General features: G+C 53.1%; 1 protein-coding gene across 1 annotated transcript; it reads right to left on the bottom strand.

The window, feature by feature from the left end:
* Window positions 1-12,275: 12,275 nt before the first annotated feature.
* KBTBD13 (kelch repeat and BTB domain containing 13) lies at window positions 12,276-13,655 on the bottom strand. Its single transcript, XM_046007339.1, has one exon. It carries the CDS (start codon window positions 13,653-13,655, stop codon window positions 12,276-12,278), a length of 1,380 nt encoding a protein of 459 aa, XP_045863295.1.
* Window positions 13,656-18,730: the final 5,075 nt, after the last annotated feature.

Genomic DNA, 18,730 nt, shown 5'->3' with positions numbered 1-18,730 from the left:
TGTCATTCCAGGGGGATGTGCACATTGCGCTCTAGCTGGCCTGACCCTCAGCCTCCTTCTTAAAAGGACCTTTTGTGATTACATCAGACCCACCTGGCTAATCCAGGATAATCTCCCATCTAAAAATCCTTAACTTAAGCACATGTGGAAAGTCCTTTTTACCATGTAAGGTAACATAATTCCAAGGATTAGGACATGGATGTCTTCAGGGGACCATTATTCAACGTACCACAGAGGGGCAATGCGTAACCCAAAATAATACGTGACTAATGGTGGAATTTCAAGCAGTCACATAAAGAAGTTCTGTTGTGTTTTGCATTACTCTTCATACAAGGGACATTTCTATTTTGGAACAGAATGACCACGGAGCAAGCCTTCCCCAGAGGTCAGGGTCTCGGGCGAGGCCGGGGGCTCACCGGGCTCAAGCTGAGACAGCTGGCTCCAGTCCTCTCCCACCTCTGGTAGGAGCCTCTGGGGCTCTTGCTTCAACTGGACTCAGCCTTCTGCAGCTGACAACATTCTCCTGGCACCAGGAACGGTGCCAGCTGAGGGGCTGCCAGAGCCTCCTCTCAGCCCTGACCCTTTAGCTCTGGGCAGGGAGGGGGTGTGGGGGAAGGGATGCACCCTCAGGTGACAGTTGGCCTCCAAGGATCAAGCGGAGGGTGCTCCACTCTTAGTCCCCTTCCCTCCACACTTCCTCCCGGCTCCTTTCCCCAGGCTGACCTCTAGCTGCCCTGTCCTCCCATCTTACCTGGTGATTAGAGAATTCCTTTGCCGGCCCCCGCAGAGAATGCTCTTTGCCTGTTAAAAGAAGATTTGGGGAGAGGATAAGGCTTAACTCATGAACACTGGCTCTTGAATGATGGGGTTATAGGCCCAGTAAAAGCTGGCAAACAGAAGGGGTGACCCTCCCAGCTCTTCACCTCATCTGACCATCATCTCAGGTCACTTGTACGACTCTGGCTGCAAGGAGCATATGGGGCTTTAGGGAGCTCTGGAAATGAGCTAATGAGGGATGGGGACGTTTCCAGAGCCCCCCACGCCCAGCATGGGACCTCCTGGTCCATGCCTCTCCTCACTCTCCATCCTAAGGGCCCGGGCTTTGTTGCCAGAACCTCCCAGAAACTCTCTCTTACACGCACACACCCACTCTCCTCAGGGGCAGTGAAACCCCTGCTGGAGGCATCATATGGAGGATTTGTGGGGTGTGTATGTCTGCGTGCTGGGGACAAGGGTGATCCTGAGTAGGGCAAGAACTGATCACTCGATTCTACTTGAGAGAGGGCCCACTCAACCACCAAATCCGTGGAGAAGTGTCTCCCATGCATTTAGCCCTGTGCTAGCCTCTGAGAAGACACAGCCCCTATTTCTAGGTGCTACATCCAGCTGATGAGCTCAAGCTACCACCAAGGAACCCTTCACTTAGTAATTATTTCATCCAACAAAACTTTCTTGCATACCAGCTGGGTGTCAGGCCTGCTGGACCCACGAGTCAGGGAAGGTGGGAAGAAGAATGAGAAATGGCCTCTTCTGGGGCAGGAGGGTCACCCTACTGAGCCGGCCAGTCAGCATGGCAGCTGGCTGAGAGCAGGCCAGCGCCCGTGCTGGTGACGACGGCAGTGAAGGCACAACGGACAGGCTTTGGGCCAATGGAGGCCTCTGGAGGTAGCGCTTTGCCAGCTCCCCTTGTGGAATTGGGTCCCGGCCAGTACCCCTGCTGCCTCTGCTCCCAACCCAGCAGTGGGGCATCACCCCCACCCCAGCGTCTTCCTCTCCTGGCGAGAGGCCCTGCCTCCTGCCCATTCTCTTCCTGAACCTGGCCTTATAAGGCCACCCGCTCAGGAGACGTGTGTGTTCTGTGTCCTCTGGGAAGTTGCCCACACGGCGTCATCCACTGTTTTACTGCTCAAGATTTTCAACCTATGATTTTATTTATTTATTTATTTATTATCATTACAGGGATGTTTTAAGTCTTTGCACAGACATTAACTGGGTGTTGGGTGAAGGCGGAAGGATGGAAGCCAGGAGGCCCTGGACCCAGGACAGACCAGCCCCACATTAAGCCATGGCTTAATCCCAGACTCTGAGTACCCTCAGCTGCCAAACAATCCCATGAGCCTCAGCAGGCCTTGTGCTGAGCACAAGGAAGAGAAGGGAGATGGGGATCCCTCGGGAGACTGGTGCTGGGGCAGTGTGGGCAGCCTCCAGGCAGAGAGGTAACCCCCAGGCTGTAGGAGCATGAGCCTGGCTGAGGTATGCAGGAGGGAGCACAGCACAATTTAGCACAACTGAGAGCACAGCGGTCGCTCCAGTGTGCTGGATGGCCGCCTTCTCCATTTCCTTGCACCTATTCCATTCTATTCTGAGGCCACAAGGTCAACCCCCCTTTTTCTTAAGTGACTCCCAGTGACCTTAGAAGACTTTCCTCCCCTGACTGTGGGCCTTCTTAGTGTATTGTCAGTCAAGATGCGTTGTCCTCCCCTGACCAGAGGGTGGGCACGTCACCCACACAGGGCCAGGCTGAGTCTGCAGTGTGACCTTGGAAGCCTGAGCATCCTCATTTGGGCTGCAGCTCCAGAGGGCTGGCCATAAGCAACTTCTTCTGCTAGGGCCCCTTGCCGCAGCTAAGCTCCTGTCCCTCCCCAGCCAGGGGCTCTGGCCTTCCCATGGAGCCTGGGACTGCCCCAAGACCTCCTGATAGAATCCTGTCCTCTTGAACTTGGTCGAGGGTGGATGCCCTTGCTGATGGCCACAACACCCTGATGGATGCAACGAGAGGACCTGATTAAAGGCAGCGGCCACACGGGGCAGATAGTGTCCCATCACTCAGGGAACCTCATCAAAGGTCTAAGATTGCAAAGTGGGAGGACGGTTCTCACGGAGGGGCTTATCTCCATCCGGGGGCTTACCTTGTGGTCCTATAACTGCCGAAGGGGCTGCCTCCTTCATTCCTCTGTGAAGAACTGGGCACCGGCCCTGAACCTGGCTTGTCTCTCTGACCTGGATGCCTGGCCCAGCTGGAACGTGCTCCAAAGCATGTGTTGAATGAAGACAGAGGAAGGAAGGAAAGGAGGGAAACCCATGAAAGTAAGCCCACAGAGGGGTGGCCCCTGCTGAAAGGTAACTGACTTCCACACGGGCTTCACCGAAGTGCCGGGGGAAGTGCTCCCAGACAGTATTAAGGGAAGCTCTGGGTCTTGGGAGAACACCATCAGTGTGGTGATTTCAAGGGACAAAGGCAGCCAGTCCCCATTTCTCAGCGCCCTGCTTCTCAGAGCCTGGAAGGACCACATGTAGAGCCTGGTAACTGCTGGGAGGGTGCCGGTGTTAATCTGTGCAAGGCCTGCTAGTCTCCCAGGAAGGAATAGTGGTCCAAGTTGGTTCGTGATCCCCTGATGTCCTTTTTTGGGGAGCATGTGGTCCCTTTTATTTTTTTTTTAATTTTTTAAAAAAGATTTTATTTATGTATTTGACAGACAGAGATCACAAGCAGGCAGAGAGGCAGGCAGAGAGAGAGAAGGAAGCAGGCTCTGCTGAGCAGAGAGCCCAATGCGGGGCTTGATCCCAGGACTCGGATCATGACCTGAGCCGAAGGCAGAGGCTTTAACCCACTGAGCCACCCAGGCGCCCATGTGGTCCCTTTTAGATGGCAGCAGAGCTAACTCTGCTGAGACAAGCATGGTCGCCATCCCACAGGACAGAAGCAGGGACCGCACTCTCTGTGGTGGACCAGGCTGTGCTCTGAGGAGAGGAGTGGGCACAGGTCAAGGAAGCCACCACCCCTGTCCCTCCATCCCAACCCCAGGCTAGGTGGGGACAGGTGACCAAGGGGATGGTCTAGCCGCAGTCTGGGGCTGTTTTCTGAGTTCAAGCTAGGTCACTGTTTCTGAAGCTAAGTGTGTGGACGTCCCCAGGGTCCAGGGCCTCGAATTATAGGTGCTGGGCCAAGCATCATCGGGCTAACACATTTCAGAATGTGGCTGAGAGGTCTCACATGCCTGCCCCTCCACCTTCCCCAGCCTATGTCCCCAAGATGACACCAGGTCAAGGGGTTATATCCCAGAGACAATGGTGGCAGATGCTCTCAAGGCCCAGAGCCCCTCTTTGGGAATCCCAACCACACCATGCAGTCGTTGATTACCTCTTTCACCTGAAGCCAGACCGACTACTACTGGTAAGACAATCCGCTGCCCTGCCTAAGGCCAGAAGGCTTTCTGGTTTATTGACACTTGCTGGGCGCTTCGCACCATCCTAAGCTCCTTCTGCGTCCTATCTCACTCAACTCCCAACAGTCCTCATCAGCAGACGCCATCTGAGGCTCGGAGAAGTTAACAGCTGCCCAAGGCCGTGTGGTCAGAAGGTACTAGTGCGAGAGTTAGAATCCGGGAAGTCTGAGCTGGAAGCTAGAGCATCCGGGTTCTCCTCACCATGGGCCTGGCACACACACTCCCTCACCTCACCGCACAAGCACATACACCAGATGGACTAACATCTTCAATGACAGATACAAAGTGGGGCTCAGAGAGGTCATTCAACTAAGACAATCTCACCCAGCAAATGGATGGCAGGGATGGGTATGGGGTGAGGATCTCCAGGGCTCCCTTTCCATACCCTGCAGGACTCCTTGTTTAAACCTGGTAAAGGTCAGGCTGGCCAGGGCCATAGAGATTCAGACTCTACCTAGAGGCTGGCACTGGGGACCTGCCTGGTCCCTCCCTTGGGAGGGAGCAGCAGAAGCTGTGCTCCCTGAAGCTCATGCATCTGGTTCTGTTTCCGTTCCCAGCCACTCCTCAGAGAGTTTCTAAAGGTCAGTTTTTTCCCCTCAAATTCAAGTGGCTCGGGAGGCAAAGCCCTAGCTTCCGGACCCTGGAGGCACCACCCCTTCTGGTAAGATGTTTCTGGTTCCCATCACTGTGTAATCAGGCCAAGGCACTGAGATGGACATTTTCCAGTATCCTTTGCTGTGCTCAAATGTAGCCACTCCATGACAGATGCCCAGAGAGATGAGGGCCAGAGGGGACAGGGCACGTATCTCAACAGGAAAGAGATGGCACATTCACATTGGGTCGCCAAGGACTACTTACAAAGGCTGAAAGGCTACTCCAGGGAGAGTGCAAGGCCAATGACACAGACACTCTCACTGCTCCTAGGCCCGGAGAGTGAGGGGAGGTGGTCACCTAAGAGGAGCTGTGACTTTGGTCAGCGGAGGGGAAAAGATCAGTCAGGGGCAGCCCTGCAGGGAGGGAGCCAGGAACAAAACCCCCTGACACCCCACTCCTCTCTATCCCCTACTTTCTGCTAGTGTCTCCCATCTGACCTGGAGTCAAGGGAGCTCAGGGATATGCCCCCCAAGGGCAGCCTCCTGGGCTATAGACTATGAGAAAGGGACAGTGGATCTGCAAGGCCAGACAGGAGTCCTGAAGCACAGGGCAGGATGAGGGGCTTGGTACAGGCATTCAAGAAATGGGATATATGGCTTCCATATTCACCACCTCGAACACCTCCTGTGGATCCACACTCCCTACAGAATAAGGCCCAAGTTAGCCTGGCATTCGAGGCTCTTTCCACTCAGGTTCCAACCTCCCTCCCTAATGTGAAAGCTACTGGCCTGCCTCACATAATCTGACTGCACAGCAACTCTATCCGGTAAGCCTTACCATGATGAACGCTTTATAAAGAAACCAACTTTGCCCAGAGGACACAGGTGGCAAGTGATGGAGCTGGAGGATGAACCCAGGTCCCCTGATGCCAAAACCAGTCCTGCGTCCCCACTAAGTGATAAGTGCACAGACTGCTGGACAGTACTCAGCTCTTCCCAACCCTGCCTGCCTCCCAGGCGGGGTCCCGAGAAAGCGAGGGGGTGGAGAAGGGAACATGGAAGGTGGGCTTACCGCACGCTGGCCCCTAGGTTCCCACTTGGCTCTCCTAACAATCCTCTGTGGCAGGGATTGTCGTCCTTGTCTGGACGGGAGACACTTTCATTTCAGCAAGCTCAAGCTACTTAGCTGTGGTCCCAGAGCAGTTAGTGTCAGAGCCAGGGCTGGACTCCAAGATGAGCTGGCTGCCTGGCAGACAGAGCTGGCCCTCTGCAGAGCCTCGGTCCTTTCCTTCCACCCTGACCCACTAGCGAGCTCCCTCCCTGCACCCCTATAGCCAGGACTGTGGCGCACATCTACGGAAGGCCAGAAGGCTGGAAGGCCACCGTTAGAATGGAAACAGGTTACTGGAAAGAGAAGTATACCAGGCCAATGGTATCAGGTTGCGCTTAGGGTTATCAAATGGTGTGAGAGACAGAGATTTGAAGGGCCCGGGTGCCCAGATGCCACCGTTAGAGCTCAATTCCTTCGTCTCTGTCAGCTGAAAGAAAGCAGGGTGCTGAAAACAATGGGACACCAGGGAGGGGGAGAATTATTGGGAACAGTAAGGTTGGAGATCTGGAATCAGGGAGGGCAGGTCATTGTGGGGAAGTGCCCTCCAGGTGTCCTGAGGGACAGCACAGAGATGCAGCATGGTGTGCCAGGAAGAGGATTCCAGAGGTGTGGGCTTTAGCTCAGGGTGGTGTGTAGCATTGCTGTGTGTCTCTAGGTAAGTTACTTGCCTCCCCTCTCTCCGATCCCCGAGAACTTCCCTCCCCCCTCCAGCCACGCAAGGGAGGGGTTGCACAGAATGTGTATACCTTGGTCCAAGACTCTGCAGCCCCATGAAAGGCCTCCTTTACCTTTTGTTAGTTGCTGAAGCGAGTCACCAGAGAGAGGGACTCCTCCTTTTCATGCTTCCCACTCCAGCTGGGACTGAATCATGTGGGGATGAGCCCGGAGGGACCCCTCCTTGTGGGTCCCACATTCCATGTTGTGATCAGGTGCTCGCAGGAGGCCTTTCTGCCGACATCTGTGTCTCCTACCAGCACAATTAACATGCTACACTTATTCCTGGCAAATGACAGCAGCCTGGAGCAGAGCAATTAGGGTGAAAAAGAGGCCCAGCTGCTTGAGCCCAAAGATAAATAAACAGAGGGCCCTGTGCGTATTCAGCCACCAAGAGGAGCGATTCTTCACAGGGTGATTAGCGCTTCCAACTCCAGTCTCCTCCCCTCTACTGAAGGCAGAGAAGTTACCTGTGAGCTGCTGTTCTCAGATCCCACTCTTCCCTGGAAGTACTATGGACCCCACAGCTCATCACCACCTCCTGAAAGTCTTCCCTGGTCACCTGCCCAGCCCCACCCCCTGCCCGAACTGATACCCTTTCCTCTGAAATCTGACAGCCTCGCTGAGTTTTTCCTCTGATAGATCAATTCATTCATTCCTTCTTTTGACATACATTGAGCACCATTCATTCATCAAATAATTAAGCCCTGGGGTGCCTGAGTGGCTCAGTTGGTTAAGTGTCTACCTTTGGCTCAGGTCATGATCCCAGGGTCCTGGGAAGGAGTCCCACCTCCTCTGGCTCTCTGCTCAGTGAGAAGCCTGCTTCTCTCGCTCCCTCTGCCTGCCGCTCCAACCTGCTTTTGCTCTCTCTGTGTCAAATAAGTAAAATCTTAAAAAAAAAAAAAAGAAAAAAGAAAAAAAAAGTAAGCCCCTACTATGTTCTAGTCACAGTTCTGGGTCCTGGTGAACAGACAAAACTCTCTGCCTTCATGGAGCTCAAGTTTTAGTAGGAGGATACAGACACTAAAGAAGTAAAAGTATAGCATGATAGAAGATGCTAAATGTTATGGAGGAAAATAAGGGAGTAGGAAATGCAGAGAAGAGGAGGGTAGATTTTAAGGGATGGGGGACGGTTAGAAAAGTCCTCAGAATGAAGGTGACATCTAAGCAAAGGCCTGTAGGAGGTTGGCAGTCAGCCAGGGGGCTAAGTAAGGGAGGTGTGCCTGGCACAGGTACCTGTGCAAAGGTCCTGAGGTTGGAGTGTGCATGGTGTGTTTGAAGAACAGCAATGAGCCCAGGGGGAGCGTGGTGAGAGATGAACTGAGGGAGGAAACGGGGCGGGGGATCCCGAAAGGACTGAGGCTTTCACTCAAGTGCAATAAACGACCCAAGTCTTTGAATGGAGAAGCGATGAGGTCTGGCTGGCTCTTCATTGGATGGCTCTCGCTGCCACATAAGCAGACTGAAAGGAAGCAAGCAGGCAAGTAGGCTCTGGGTGGAGTGTGGGAAGTTCTGGCTTCTCCTTCTGCCTCTGTCAGGCAGGCTATAGAACCACAACAGAGGGGTGCCTGGGTGGCTCAGTGGGTTAAAGCCTCTGCCTTCAGCTCAGGTCATGATCCCGGGGTTCTGGGATCAAGCCCCATATCGGGCTCTCCGCTCACCGGGGAGCCTGTTTCCCCATCTCTCTCTCTCTGTCCGCCTCTCTGCCTACTTGTGATCTCTGTCAAATAAATAAATAAAATCTTAAAAAACACACACACACACACATAACAGAATAGTTTCCAACGAGAGGGAAGCTTGGGGTGCAAGGCTTCCAGAATAGGGGGCAAGGAGAAATTGTGTGGAGGGCTGGAGGGAGCCCAGAGAGTCGGGCTGCAAGGCTGCCATGGAGGCTCAGGAAAATGCTCCTTGCTGCAGTAATGTGTGTGTGTGTGTGTGTGTGTGTGTGTGTGTGTGTGTGTGTGTCTACATCTCTCTGGAAGGATAAACTTCTCAGAGTTGGCCAGTGGGCTGGGATGGAGAGATTTTTAAACCCTGCCTTCTGGGTTTAGTAACCCCTAAGTGTCTCTTTATATTTGCCCCCGCCCCTCCCCAGCACCTGTCTCGTACCTGGTTTGGCCTCCCAAACCATACCTTCACTCAGTGGTCACGTCTAGGTGCCAGGATATGAGAGGCTGAGAATCCCAAGTTTTGTTTCCATGTCCTTGCTCTTCCACTTGACTGGCTACATGACTTTGGGTGACTTATTTCAGCTTTCTGCTGGTTTCTCACCTACAAACAGACATGGTGACCATGCTTGCCGAGGGTGGTGGGCTGTGAGAGGAACAACAGAGTCTGACCTGTAAGGTCAGAGAAGGTAGGCTGTATTATGAAAACCTCCCTGACACTTCATGAGAGGGAGGGTAATCTGTGAAAATGCAAAACCCCCTCAGGGCCTTCACAAGTCATTAGCATCCTCAGGCAGATAGCCATTAGAATCCCAGCTAGATCCTAAGGCAAGAGAACTCAGGATAGCTATTCTTCCTAACACAGGGAGAGGGGGAGGGCTGGGTTTAGGGGAATAGGTGAACCACAAGAAGAGATGGTGCAGAAAGAAAGGTAACAGGGAAGGGAGTGTTAAGGAGTCTGGCAGAAACACCCTGTCCATCTCCAAATATCAGTGAAGCAGGGAGGCAGTCCCAGAAAACAAGCATGTGGCCTTGGGTTCAAGGCTGGGGCTCTGCTACTTCCTAGTTGTGTCTCTTCCAATCGTGTGACCTTTGGGTGTTTGGGTTTTTTAAATCTTCAAGAGTAGGGGTTTTGCCAAGCTGCCTAGCACTTAGAATTCTTACAGAGCTTAACTTAAGTCAACTGTGGGAAAGCACACTGTGAACAGTGTTATTGTTATTATTTTTTAAAGATTTTATTTATTTATTTGACAGAGAGAGATCACAAGTAGGCAGAGAGGCAGGCAGAGAGAGGGCGGGGGGAAGCAGGCTCCCCACTGAGCAGAGAGCCCGATTCGGGGCTCAATCCCAGCACCCTAAGATCATGACCTGAGCTGAAGGCAGAGACTTAACTCACTGAGCCACCCAGGCGCCCCTGAACAGTGTAATTATTATGCACAAAAGACATCTCAGAAAAGGCTGCTCTGGACCAAGAAATATCACAGCCCCAAGAGCCAGCAGGCCCTGTCTGGGCAGGTCCACACAGCCAGCTGCAAAAGCTGACATGCGCAAAGCTCTGTGGGTCTTGAGAACAGATGAGCCAATGAATCTCGAGATTGCAAATTTCAGGGCTGAGCACTAGGCAGGAGGAGCGAGCACGGAAGAGTGTGCTCTGAACTGTTAGGAAAAGTTATCCGTAACTTGGACATAGACGGAAGGACTGTGTATCTTTTCAAAGTTGTTGTGGGGTACAGTTGAACAGTTAAGAATTCACTCAGGAAAAATTAAATCCCTGTTTCACAATTTACTATTGACTAGAGTCCCGACTTTGTGAAGCTACACGCTCACTTGTAGCTGCATATATAGTAGGTAGGTGTGTGTATGCAGAGGTGCAAATGTTTCTAGTCCAGTACAGAACCACGAAAGTTATGGTTTTATTGTCCTGGAAATTAACCAGCTTCACCTCTTATCTTAGCAAATTTATTTCAATAGGTCTTTTCCAACTAAAGACACGCATCTCTGTCTCTCAAACGTTCCTCTGAACCAGTTTTCCATTCTTTTGGTTCCTTTGTTAACAACTTAAATAAACCTCTGACACGTGGTAACAATTATATTGTGATGGAATCAGAAAGTGAGGGGCTCTGTTATGCTTCAGCATGGGGACAGTGGCTTTGGGCGCATCGCTTGGCCTCTAGGCCTCACGTATCTCATGTGTCTGCCATTCAGAGAAGGTACCGAACTCCCAGGATTGAGGTAGGGTTGGAGCAGGAAGACGGATGTGAAAGTACTTTGCACATTATTCACAGGATGCCAAAGTCAGGATTTATTGTTGTGATTTAGGCTACTCCAGGACTGGCAGATGCCGGGTTTCTGTGGGCAGCATTCCGCAGGGCTTGGGACATAGCTCAGGGACAAAGCCTGCTCGGGGCAGCCCTAACACTAGGCTCCGTGCTGATGCTACATTCTATACTTCTGATGAGGCTGGAATTTCCCACAGGCCTCAGGTCTTCGAGGATAGAGACCATTTAGGGCATTCAGGGCATGAAGAAGCTGAGGACTCGGGTAGACAGGTGACCAGAAATCAGGATAGGAGTATTCTAAAAGAGGGACAAGAGTCTTCCTCTAACACCAGTTCCCTAAGTAGGACAGCCTCTATGGCCTGGGTTCTTTCAGGACCTCATCATTTGATTCTGTAGGTGGGGAAGTCTTCAGGTCAGTTGATAGGACAACAGGATCTCTGCCCTTGTTATCTGCACACGTGCACGGTTTCACACATACACGGAAGGGAGTCAGTCAGAGGTCCGGTGAGCAATGCAGATGGCCAAGGTTGGGAACAGCCAACCCTGCACAGAGGAGGTAGGTACAGGGCCAACAGAGGGATGGGGTGGGGGGTGGGGGAGGAAAGGCATTCCAGGCCCAGAGAATGGCAGGAGCAGAGACTTGGAGGAGACAATTAACCTGCAGAATGAGGAGGAGGATGAAGTTAGACCTGGCCAGGATTGGGCTCTTGCTTTGAGTGACCTAAAGTCATGGAAGTTAATAATCCACTGCCCACAGGGTGATGGCAAAAAAGTGAATGGGCAAGGGCTTGCAACTGACTTCATTCCGCCAGTCCGCATCCTGTGAGGGGGTGTGGGGAACCCATTCTCTTTCACAGGTGTCACCCCAGGTTCAGCTCAGTTATTGTCTCTACAAGCCATGCCAGCCTCGCCCCCTCCCCAAATGCCTCCATCCACAGATGTTCTGCGTTAAAGGCTGTGCTCACAGAGCCTCTTCTCATCTGTTCCAGCTTTCCCCCATCTCCTCTTCTGAGCCCTGTTTCTACCATCTGAACCTCCCCCTGCAGCAGCTAATAACCCTTCCTCTCTTCTTCATCCTTCCTGGAGTTAAATATTTTTCCTTTCCCTATTTTCCCTTTGTCCTGATTTCTTCAATACTATTTTACTCCACTGTGAGGTTTTTGGTTTTGTTTTGTTTGCATACAGACTTTAGCCCTCAGTGGATCAAGACAAGTGTGTGCAAACCTTGGTCTTGGGCTAGAATCTAGGCTTTGTAGACCCCTCTAGCAACTACAGTGACCTTAGGCCTAGCACTGTACAAGACACACAGTAGGTGCCTGATTCTTGCCAACTGACTGGCAGTTTGATTAACATCACTTAACTCACTCCTAGTCATGCTCACTTATTGGCCCATTCAGACACAAGCCTGGATTATTGAAATCCTACACACACACACACCCCGCCCAATCCACTGGCATTGTGACCCACCACCTCTCAGCAGAGCCCAAGTAATTTGAAGGCTCAGACGCCGGCCCCGTTGTTACTCTCTGAACTTCCTGGACATGTTCATATCACCACAAGGCCCAAGACCTGCATGTCTCAACCAGGGAGACAGAAGTTCCAAGCAGCTTCGAAGGCCAGCCTTATAGACTCAGCCATGGCTCAGCGAAGACTCGGGATATCCCCTCCTAAAGGCCAACTCAGGATCACAGTTCTGGTGTTGTTGGGGCCACAGGCCCCGGAGTGCCAGGAGGAAGCCTAAGGAGGAAGGTCTGCAAGGACCCCGGCCGTGGGAAGCCGGCCTTCTCCCTGAGCAGCCTCCAGGTGCCACCCTCGATGGCATAGAGCAACGTAAACATGCGATTGACCGTATAGACTGTGTCACCGCGCACCACCGCCGTGAAGAGCGCTCCCTTGCTGTTGACAAACTGACCAGGCAGTGCGGTCCACTGGCCCGTAGCCAGGTTGAGGCAGTCGATGGCGCAGTGGAGGAAGTCGTCTTTAGGTCCGTTGCGCACCACGTAGAGGCTGTCGCGGTGGGCCACCATGCAGTGACCGTAGCTCTGCGGACGCCGCAGCTCGGCCACCGGCAGCCACGTGTCCGCCTGCCCAGCGTACTCCACCACAGCCGTAGTGTCGGCTGGCCGCCACAAACACACGAAGAGGCGGCCACGCGCCTGGGCACAGGGCACGCCCGCGGCCGGCTGGGGCAGGTCGGCCACGAAGCTCCAGCAGCCCGCGGCTGGGTCATAGCTCTCCACAGAGCTCATGGGCATCCTCTGGAACTCGCCGCCGATGGCATAGAGACGGCCGTCGAAGCCGGCCAGCGCCATGTCATAGCGCGGCTGGTGCGGGCTGGGGAATTCGCGCCACGTGCCTCCCTCCGGGTCGTAGCAGAAGCCCAGCTCCACCACCTCCTTGCTGGCACCCCGCACGCCGCCCACGATGTACAGCTTGTTGCCCAGCGTGGCCACCCCCGCCAGCAGTGTGCTGGCCTCCAGCGGCAGAGCTGCCAGCGTGCGCCACGCATCCTCCTCCTCGTCCAGATAGCACACCGTGCGGGACGCGTCCTCCAGGAAGCCCGGCGCCGGCGTGTGCGTGCTCACGGCCACGTAGCTGCTGGGCCGCAGCGCTGCCACGTAGGCGCGGGCCTCGGGCAACGCCAGCTCGGTCGCCAGCTCGCGGCCCCCATCGCGGATGAAGAGCGCGGCGCTGTGGAACACGTCGTGCAGGCCAAAGACCGCGGCCGCGTCGCATAGCAGCGCGCAGTTGTCCGACGTGAGGCTGTACTCCAAGAAGCGCGCCAGCGCCGGCGCCTGCAGAAAGGCGGCGCACTCCACGGCCTGCAGCAGCTCCTCGTCGGCCGCCAGCGCCGGCCGCTCGCCGTGCAGCACCTGCAGCGTGGTGTGGAAGCCGGCGGCGCTCAGCGCGCCCAGGCGCACCTCGGCCGCGCGCGTCTCCAGCATGCCGGAGCGGAAGAGACCGCGGAAGAAGCCGCAGTGCTCCACCAGCAGGGCCCGCTCGGCCTGGAAGAGCTGGTCGTCCACCCGCACCTGCACCGTGGGGGCCTCTAGGGCCTGTGGCATGGCGAGCCGGACGGGCGGGGGCCGCCGCCGGGGGGCTTGGATTCAGCGGCCACAGACTCTGGGGCTCCCCCCAGAGCGGAAGAAACTTCCCGGGGGATATAAATATCTTCCTGGCTAAAGATAGTATGGCTCATGTGATGCTGTGGCCGGCAAGCTGGATGGCTGTGGGCCCGCGGGCATCGGGAGACGTGCAGGGTCACTCACTTCCGTATGGGAAATAGAAATAGTAGTGACCGCAAATTGAGTACCGATTGCACGCGGGGCACTGTGAGGGCCGCTTACAAAGATATCCCCATTTAACCTGCACTAAAGTGGCTGTGTGTGCTTGTGCAAGAACCCTAACTCTGACCTTGTCTCCTCAGAATGTGACCAATAATAACACCCCTCTCATGGTATTGAGGCAATATCCATAAAAGTGTTTGAAATGAGGCTCAGAGAAATTACATGACTTGTCCAAGGTCATTCAACTTCGAGGAAGCAGACAGGATTCATACCCACCCCATTGGTTCGTGGCGGGGTGGGGGGGCACGAGGTACTTGGGCACTGGTGGGGAGAGGGAGAGGTAGAGCAAGATAGAGTGGAGCAGGTTCTAAAGATTTTATTTAATTGTTTAAGAGAGAAAGAGTGTATGTGAGCATAGGGGAATGGCAACTCAAGCCGACTGGTGCCGAGGTCAGAGCCCAGTGGGGGACGCAATCTCATTACCCTGAAATCAGGACCTGCAGGATCCAAAATCAAGAGTCTGCGTTTAACCAGTTGAGCCACCCAGGCGCCCTATGGAATAGGTTCTGATTTGGCTTGAACCTCTACCCCTGAGTCTGAGCTAGTTTAATCTCCTTTTCAGCCTTGATTTCCTGAGAGCATAGCCCGACAACGTCCAATAACTCTCCATGTGGAAGTACCCCTTGACTTGGTTTGGGAATGAGAAGCTGTCTACTCCCCACTCATCTATCCATTGCTGTGTAGCTCTGGGCCTTGGGAAAGGGTCAGTGGGGCTGCTGAGGGGATTGTATGTCTGTAGATAGGAAGGGGAAGGGTTCCTTGAAATAATAATAGCTAACACTGAACTTGCATTGTGTCAGGCACTTTTGTAAGCACTTTGACTTCTCTGGTCCTTGGAATAAGCCTATGAATAGATACTGTCATTTTTTCCTCATTTACTAGATGGTCACCCATGTATTGCTTACAGAAACACTATGAGTTTCCATGGATGAAAAGACTAAGGAAGGCACCAGGAGTTTAGTCACATGCCCAAGGTCACATGACCAGAGAGTGGCAGAGCTAAGACTGGCTTGCAGCCTCTCACTGCAGAGCATGTGGCCCTAACCACTGTGCTCTGCATCCTGTCTGTGCTACAAATGCTGGCTATTCACCTCTTGCCAGGAGGTCACAACTGGAAGGAACTTCAGGTTCACATGGTTTTACCCCTTCATTTACAGTAGAGGACCAAAAAGGGAATTGCCCAGAGTCACATAGCTTGGGACAGACAGCCCCGGGCCTCCTGCTCCTCACCCCAGGGTATTTTCCCTATTGTAGAGAACTTTCCTGAGTGACCAACTAAGACTTTGGTTTCCAAAATGTCAGGTGGAACAGAGCTTAGTGATTATTTTTTCCTGCCACCTTATTCTACAGGGGGGGAAACTGAGGCCCAGACCTGTGTAGGATGGTATCTGCCATTTGGGACATCATGTTCAACTACAGGCTTTCTTGAGGAGGATGGAGTGGCTTACAATGACAGAGCCAGAGTTGGGAAGCGGCAGGGGAACTTTTCTCACCCCTAGGATACAAACACACATGCACAGATCCTCACGTATGAATCTGCAGACCTGACACAAATTTGCCTCTTCTGCCAGGAACTCCATCAAAGCAGAGCTGGGATATGGGGACCACTTGTGTGAGCCTGGGAAGCCAAAGGCCTGGAGGAGGCAGCCAGAAATATCCAGGACACTCTGCCCCAGGGACTAGACAGGAAGAGTAGGAGGAGATAGAGGGGGTGGGCAGGAGTCCTCACAAATACTATCCCAGGCCTGTTGCCAGCCTCTCTTCTTCCCTGAGGCCAAACACTGGCCGACAGCATGACAGTCCCTCTTTTGGAGGAAAGTGGACTCTGCAGTGCCCAGTCCTGATTCTGTCCTTGCTGGTGGCCCCAGTGGGTAGGGTGAAGGTGTCTGACTGTTCCCATTTCACAGATGAGGAAAAGAGAGGCCCACAGATGGCATGGGCTTTTTCTTGTTATGAATGAAGATGTGGGACTGGATTGAAGCCCGTCTGCTGCCCAGTCCCCAGCCCAGTACTAGCCTTTTCTTAGGGCAGGGAAACAAGTGCCTCCTGCCAGGCCCAAGCTAAGGAACAGGGGTGGGGAGGGGCTGATCCCTGGGGAGACAGTTTCCTCCCAAATGGTCTGCTTCAGGCACCTGGTACCTGGAAGACACAACAAATAGAACCAGTGCCTGGCCCTCTCCTCAGAAGAGTGGAAGGAGAGCAACTCTTCCTGGCTGAAGCTGGCTCCCAGTGCCAGTTTTTCACAAGTCCAGCCCTGGCTTCCGTGGGTTGGGACATTGTGCACACACCCAGCACTGACCCTCAGTAGCCAAGCACTGGGAAGGGGGTCAGCGAAGGTGGGGGTTTATGGTTCCAAGGCTGGGCAGAAGACCAGCACTTTGGCCCTGCTTCCAAGGCCCCAGTGGGGTGTTGTCTGCAGCTGGTGTGAGTTTCCTCTACCCAGACAGTGAGCATCCCTTTGGGACTTGGAGAGGATGAGGAACTATCCTGGCTCTGGGCAGCCCACGGAGTTCCCAGGCTCTGCCCGACCTCACACCAACCTCCCTCTCACCACTTTGCACCCCCATACTGGGCGATGTTCAGGGTGGGAGCAAGGAAAGGGAGACTGTGTCTGTGTCAGACTCTGAGCCTTTCTAGAACACATACCCAGCTTTGTTCATCTCTCTATCCACAGTGATTGGCACACAGTGAGGGGTCTGTTAAGTGGACTCCTGGACCCTAACCTAAGTGGGAGTCTCCAGTGTGATAGAAGAGACACAACCCCTGTCCCAAAAGAGCCTGTAGTCTGATAAAGGAGACATAACCCCTAGATGCCCCGAGCCTCATGGTGGACTCCTGGCCTTGCCACCCATGGCAGTGTTTCTGCACACAGTGTAGCGAGGAGCTTGCCTGGGTTTGAGGAAGAGCACTGGACCAGGAGTCAGGATTCCTGCCTGGCTCTAATGCTGGTACTACCACTGATGTGCAAAGGCCATCCAACTCTCTAGGCCTCAGTTCTTCATCTATAAAGTGGAGCTTGGATCTGACATCTAAGATTCTGTTTAGAGCTGACACCTGAATTTATCACTGAATAGCCACAGAAGGGCTTGTCATATTGTGTCTCCACAATATGGAATACAGTGACAACGTCACACAGGGCCCCCAAAAGCTTAGCTTTATATGCGGAAGTGGCTCCTGGGGGGTGGGTGGCAAGGGTAGGACCTGCCATCTGGAAATCATCACAGGCCCCACCAATCAGACCTATAGACGCCCCACTCATTCACTTCAGAGACACCTATTGAACACCTGTTGCAAGTTTTCACTGCTGGGCCAGGTGCCACATCATCTTCATTTTGAATGCCTCAGGGTTCCTCATAAGAGCCTTGAAGATTGGGGGTAGGGGATAAGGAGGGTTGGGCTACTTGCTCTTGCAGAATAACCTCTCTTGACTTTCAGTGTCCAAACTACTGGTTGCTAAACAATTGTGGCTTCTTGGTGGGTGAGAAGTATGTGCTATTCATGTCCGGGGGAGTGGAGGAAACTATCATTTTGCTTTTTTGGGCCGTGGGCCAAACTCTGGGTGGGACACTTTCATATCATCTCTTCTAACCCTTAATATTACCTCTATTTTAAAGATGAGGAACTGAGCCCCAGAAGAGCAAAGTATCTTATTCCATGATCTGACAGTAAGTGACTGATTCCAAAGGTCTTTCCGGTCCACAACGGGTGCTTCCAGGTGGATAAGCAGCCCAGATGAGGAGACAGAGGTTGGAGAAAGGGACTGGTTGCAATTGTGAGACTGGCACTGTTTTCCTCCCAAGCCTCATAAGAGGGGCAGACCTTGGGCACTTAGCAGTCAAGGCCGAGGGCCTGAGTAACCAGCTGGCAGATAGTTTAAATCTCTGACCTAGATGAGAGTTAAGGGTCATCTCTTCCTATCCTGCAAGTTATGGTGGGGTCTCCTCACAACACCTCTTTGAAGTGGTCACCTCCTTGGTTGCCTTCAATGTTGGAAGGTTCACTTCCTCTAAAAACAATCCCTTGTAACTAGGGACAGCTCAGATGGTTCACACGAAGCTCGAACCTACCTCGTTGCAGTTCCCATCTACTGGCTGGTCTTAGTTTTAAACTTTTAAAGCCTCACACAAGCAGGGCTGTAACCAAGTCCAAGTTTATACCCAGTTGGGCCTACAGAGCTCCACAGCTTACCCTCTCTCGAGGAGTTCTCTGATGTGATTGGTTCTCTCCCAATAAACCCCATTCAGAACCAGTCTGTCCTCACAAGTCTGGGGCCAGCCCAGGAAGGTGGCTGGAACTTGACTGCCACTTTTTTCCCATCTACAACTCAAAGAAAAACCCTTGGCTATTAGCTCTGTGAGTGATTCTGGCCTGAGGGTGTAATCTAAACAGATTTTTCCCAACACTTGACAGTCTTAATAACACAGTTGGCTTAGCATTATCTCCTACAAATACAATTAGGCTGAGTCAGTATTCAAGTCCTATGCACGAAAATAATTTTCCTTCCTGGTTGAGAAGTTAGTACCATGAGGCTCTGACCCCAGACTCTGCCTGTTGATCTGGCTTTCCACGGTTTCTTTTTCATGTGGGTGGGTAGATTAACTGGGGCAAGGAGGGGGAGTTGGAGAGGGGTGTTGGAGGGAAAAGGGCTGCAGTAAGAGGTCTCTGAGACTCCCATACCCAACCCGCCCCCACTCTAGCCGTGGAGTATATTTCAAAAGAGAGGCTCCACTGGCTTCTAGAAAGTACTCAGATTTGGTGTTGTGTCACTCTCTGTTAAGCCTGAATCACATCAT

The sequence above is a fragment of the Meles meles genome, chromosome 6 (genome assembly GCF_922984935.1).
Source record: "Meles meles chromosome 6, mMelMel3.1 paternal haplotype, whole genome shotgun sequence".
Classification (NCBI taxonomy): domain Eukaryota; kingdom Metazoa; phylum Chordata; class Mammalia; order Carnivora; family Mustelidae; genus Meles; species Meles meles.
The sequence above is the reverse complement of the archived record's forward strand: the minus strand, read 5'-3'. Positions and strand labels throughout refer to the sequence as shown.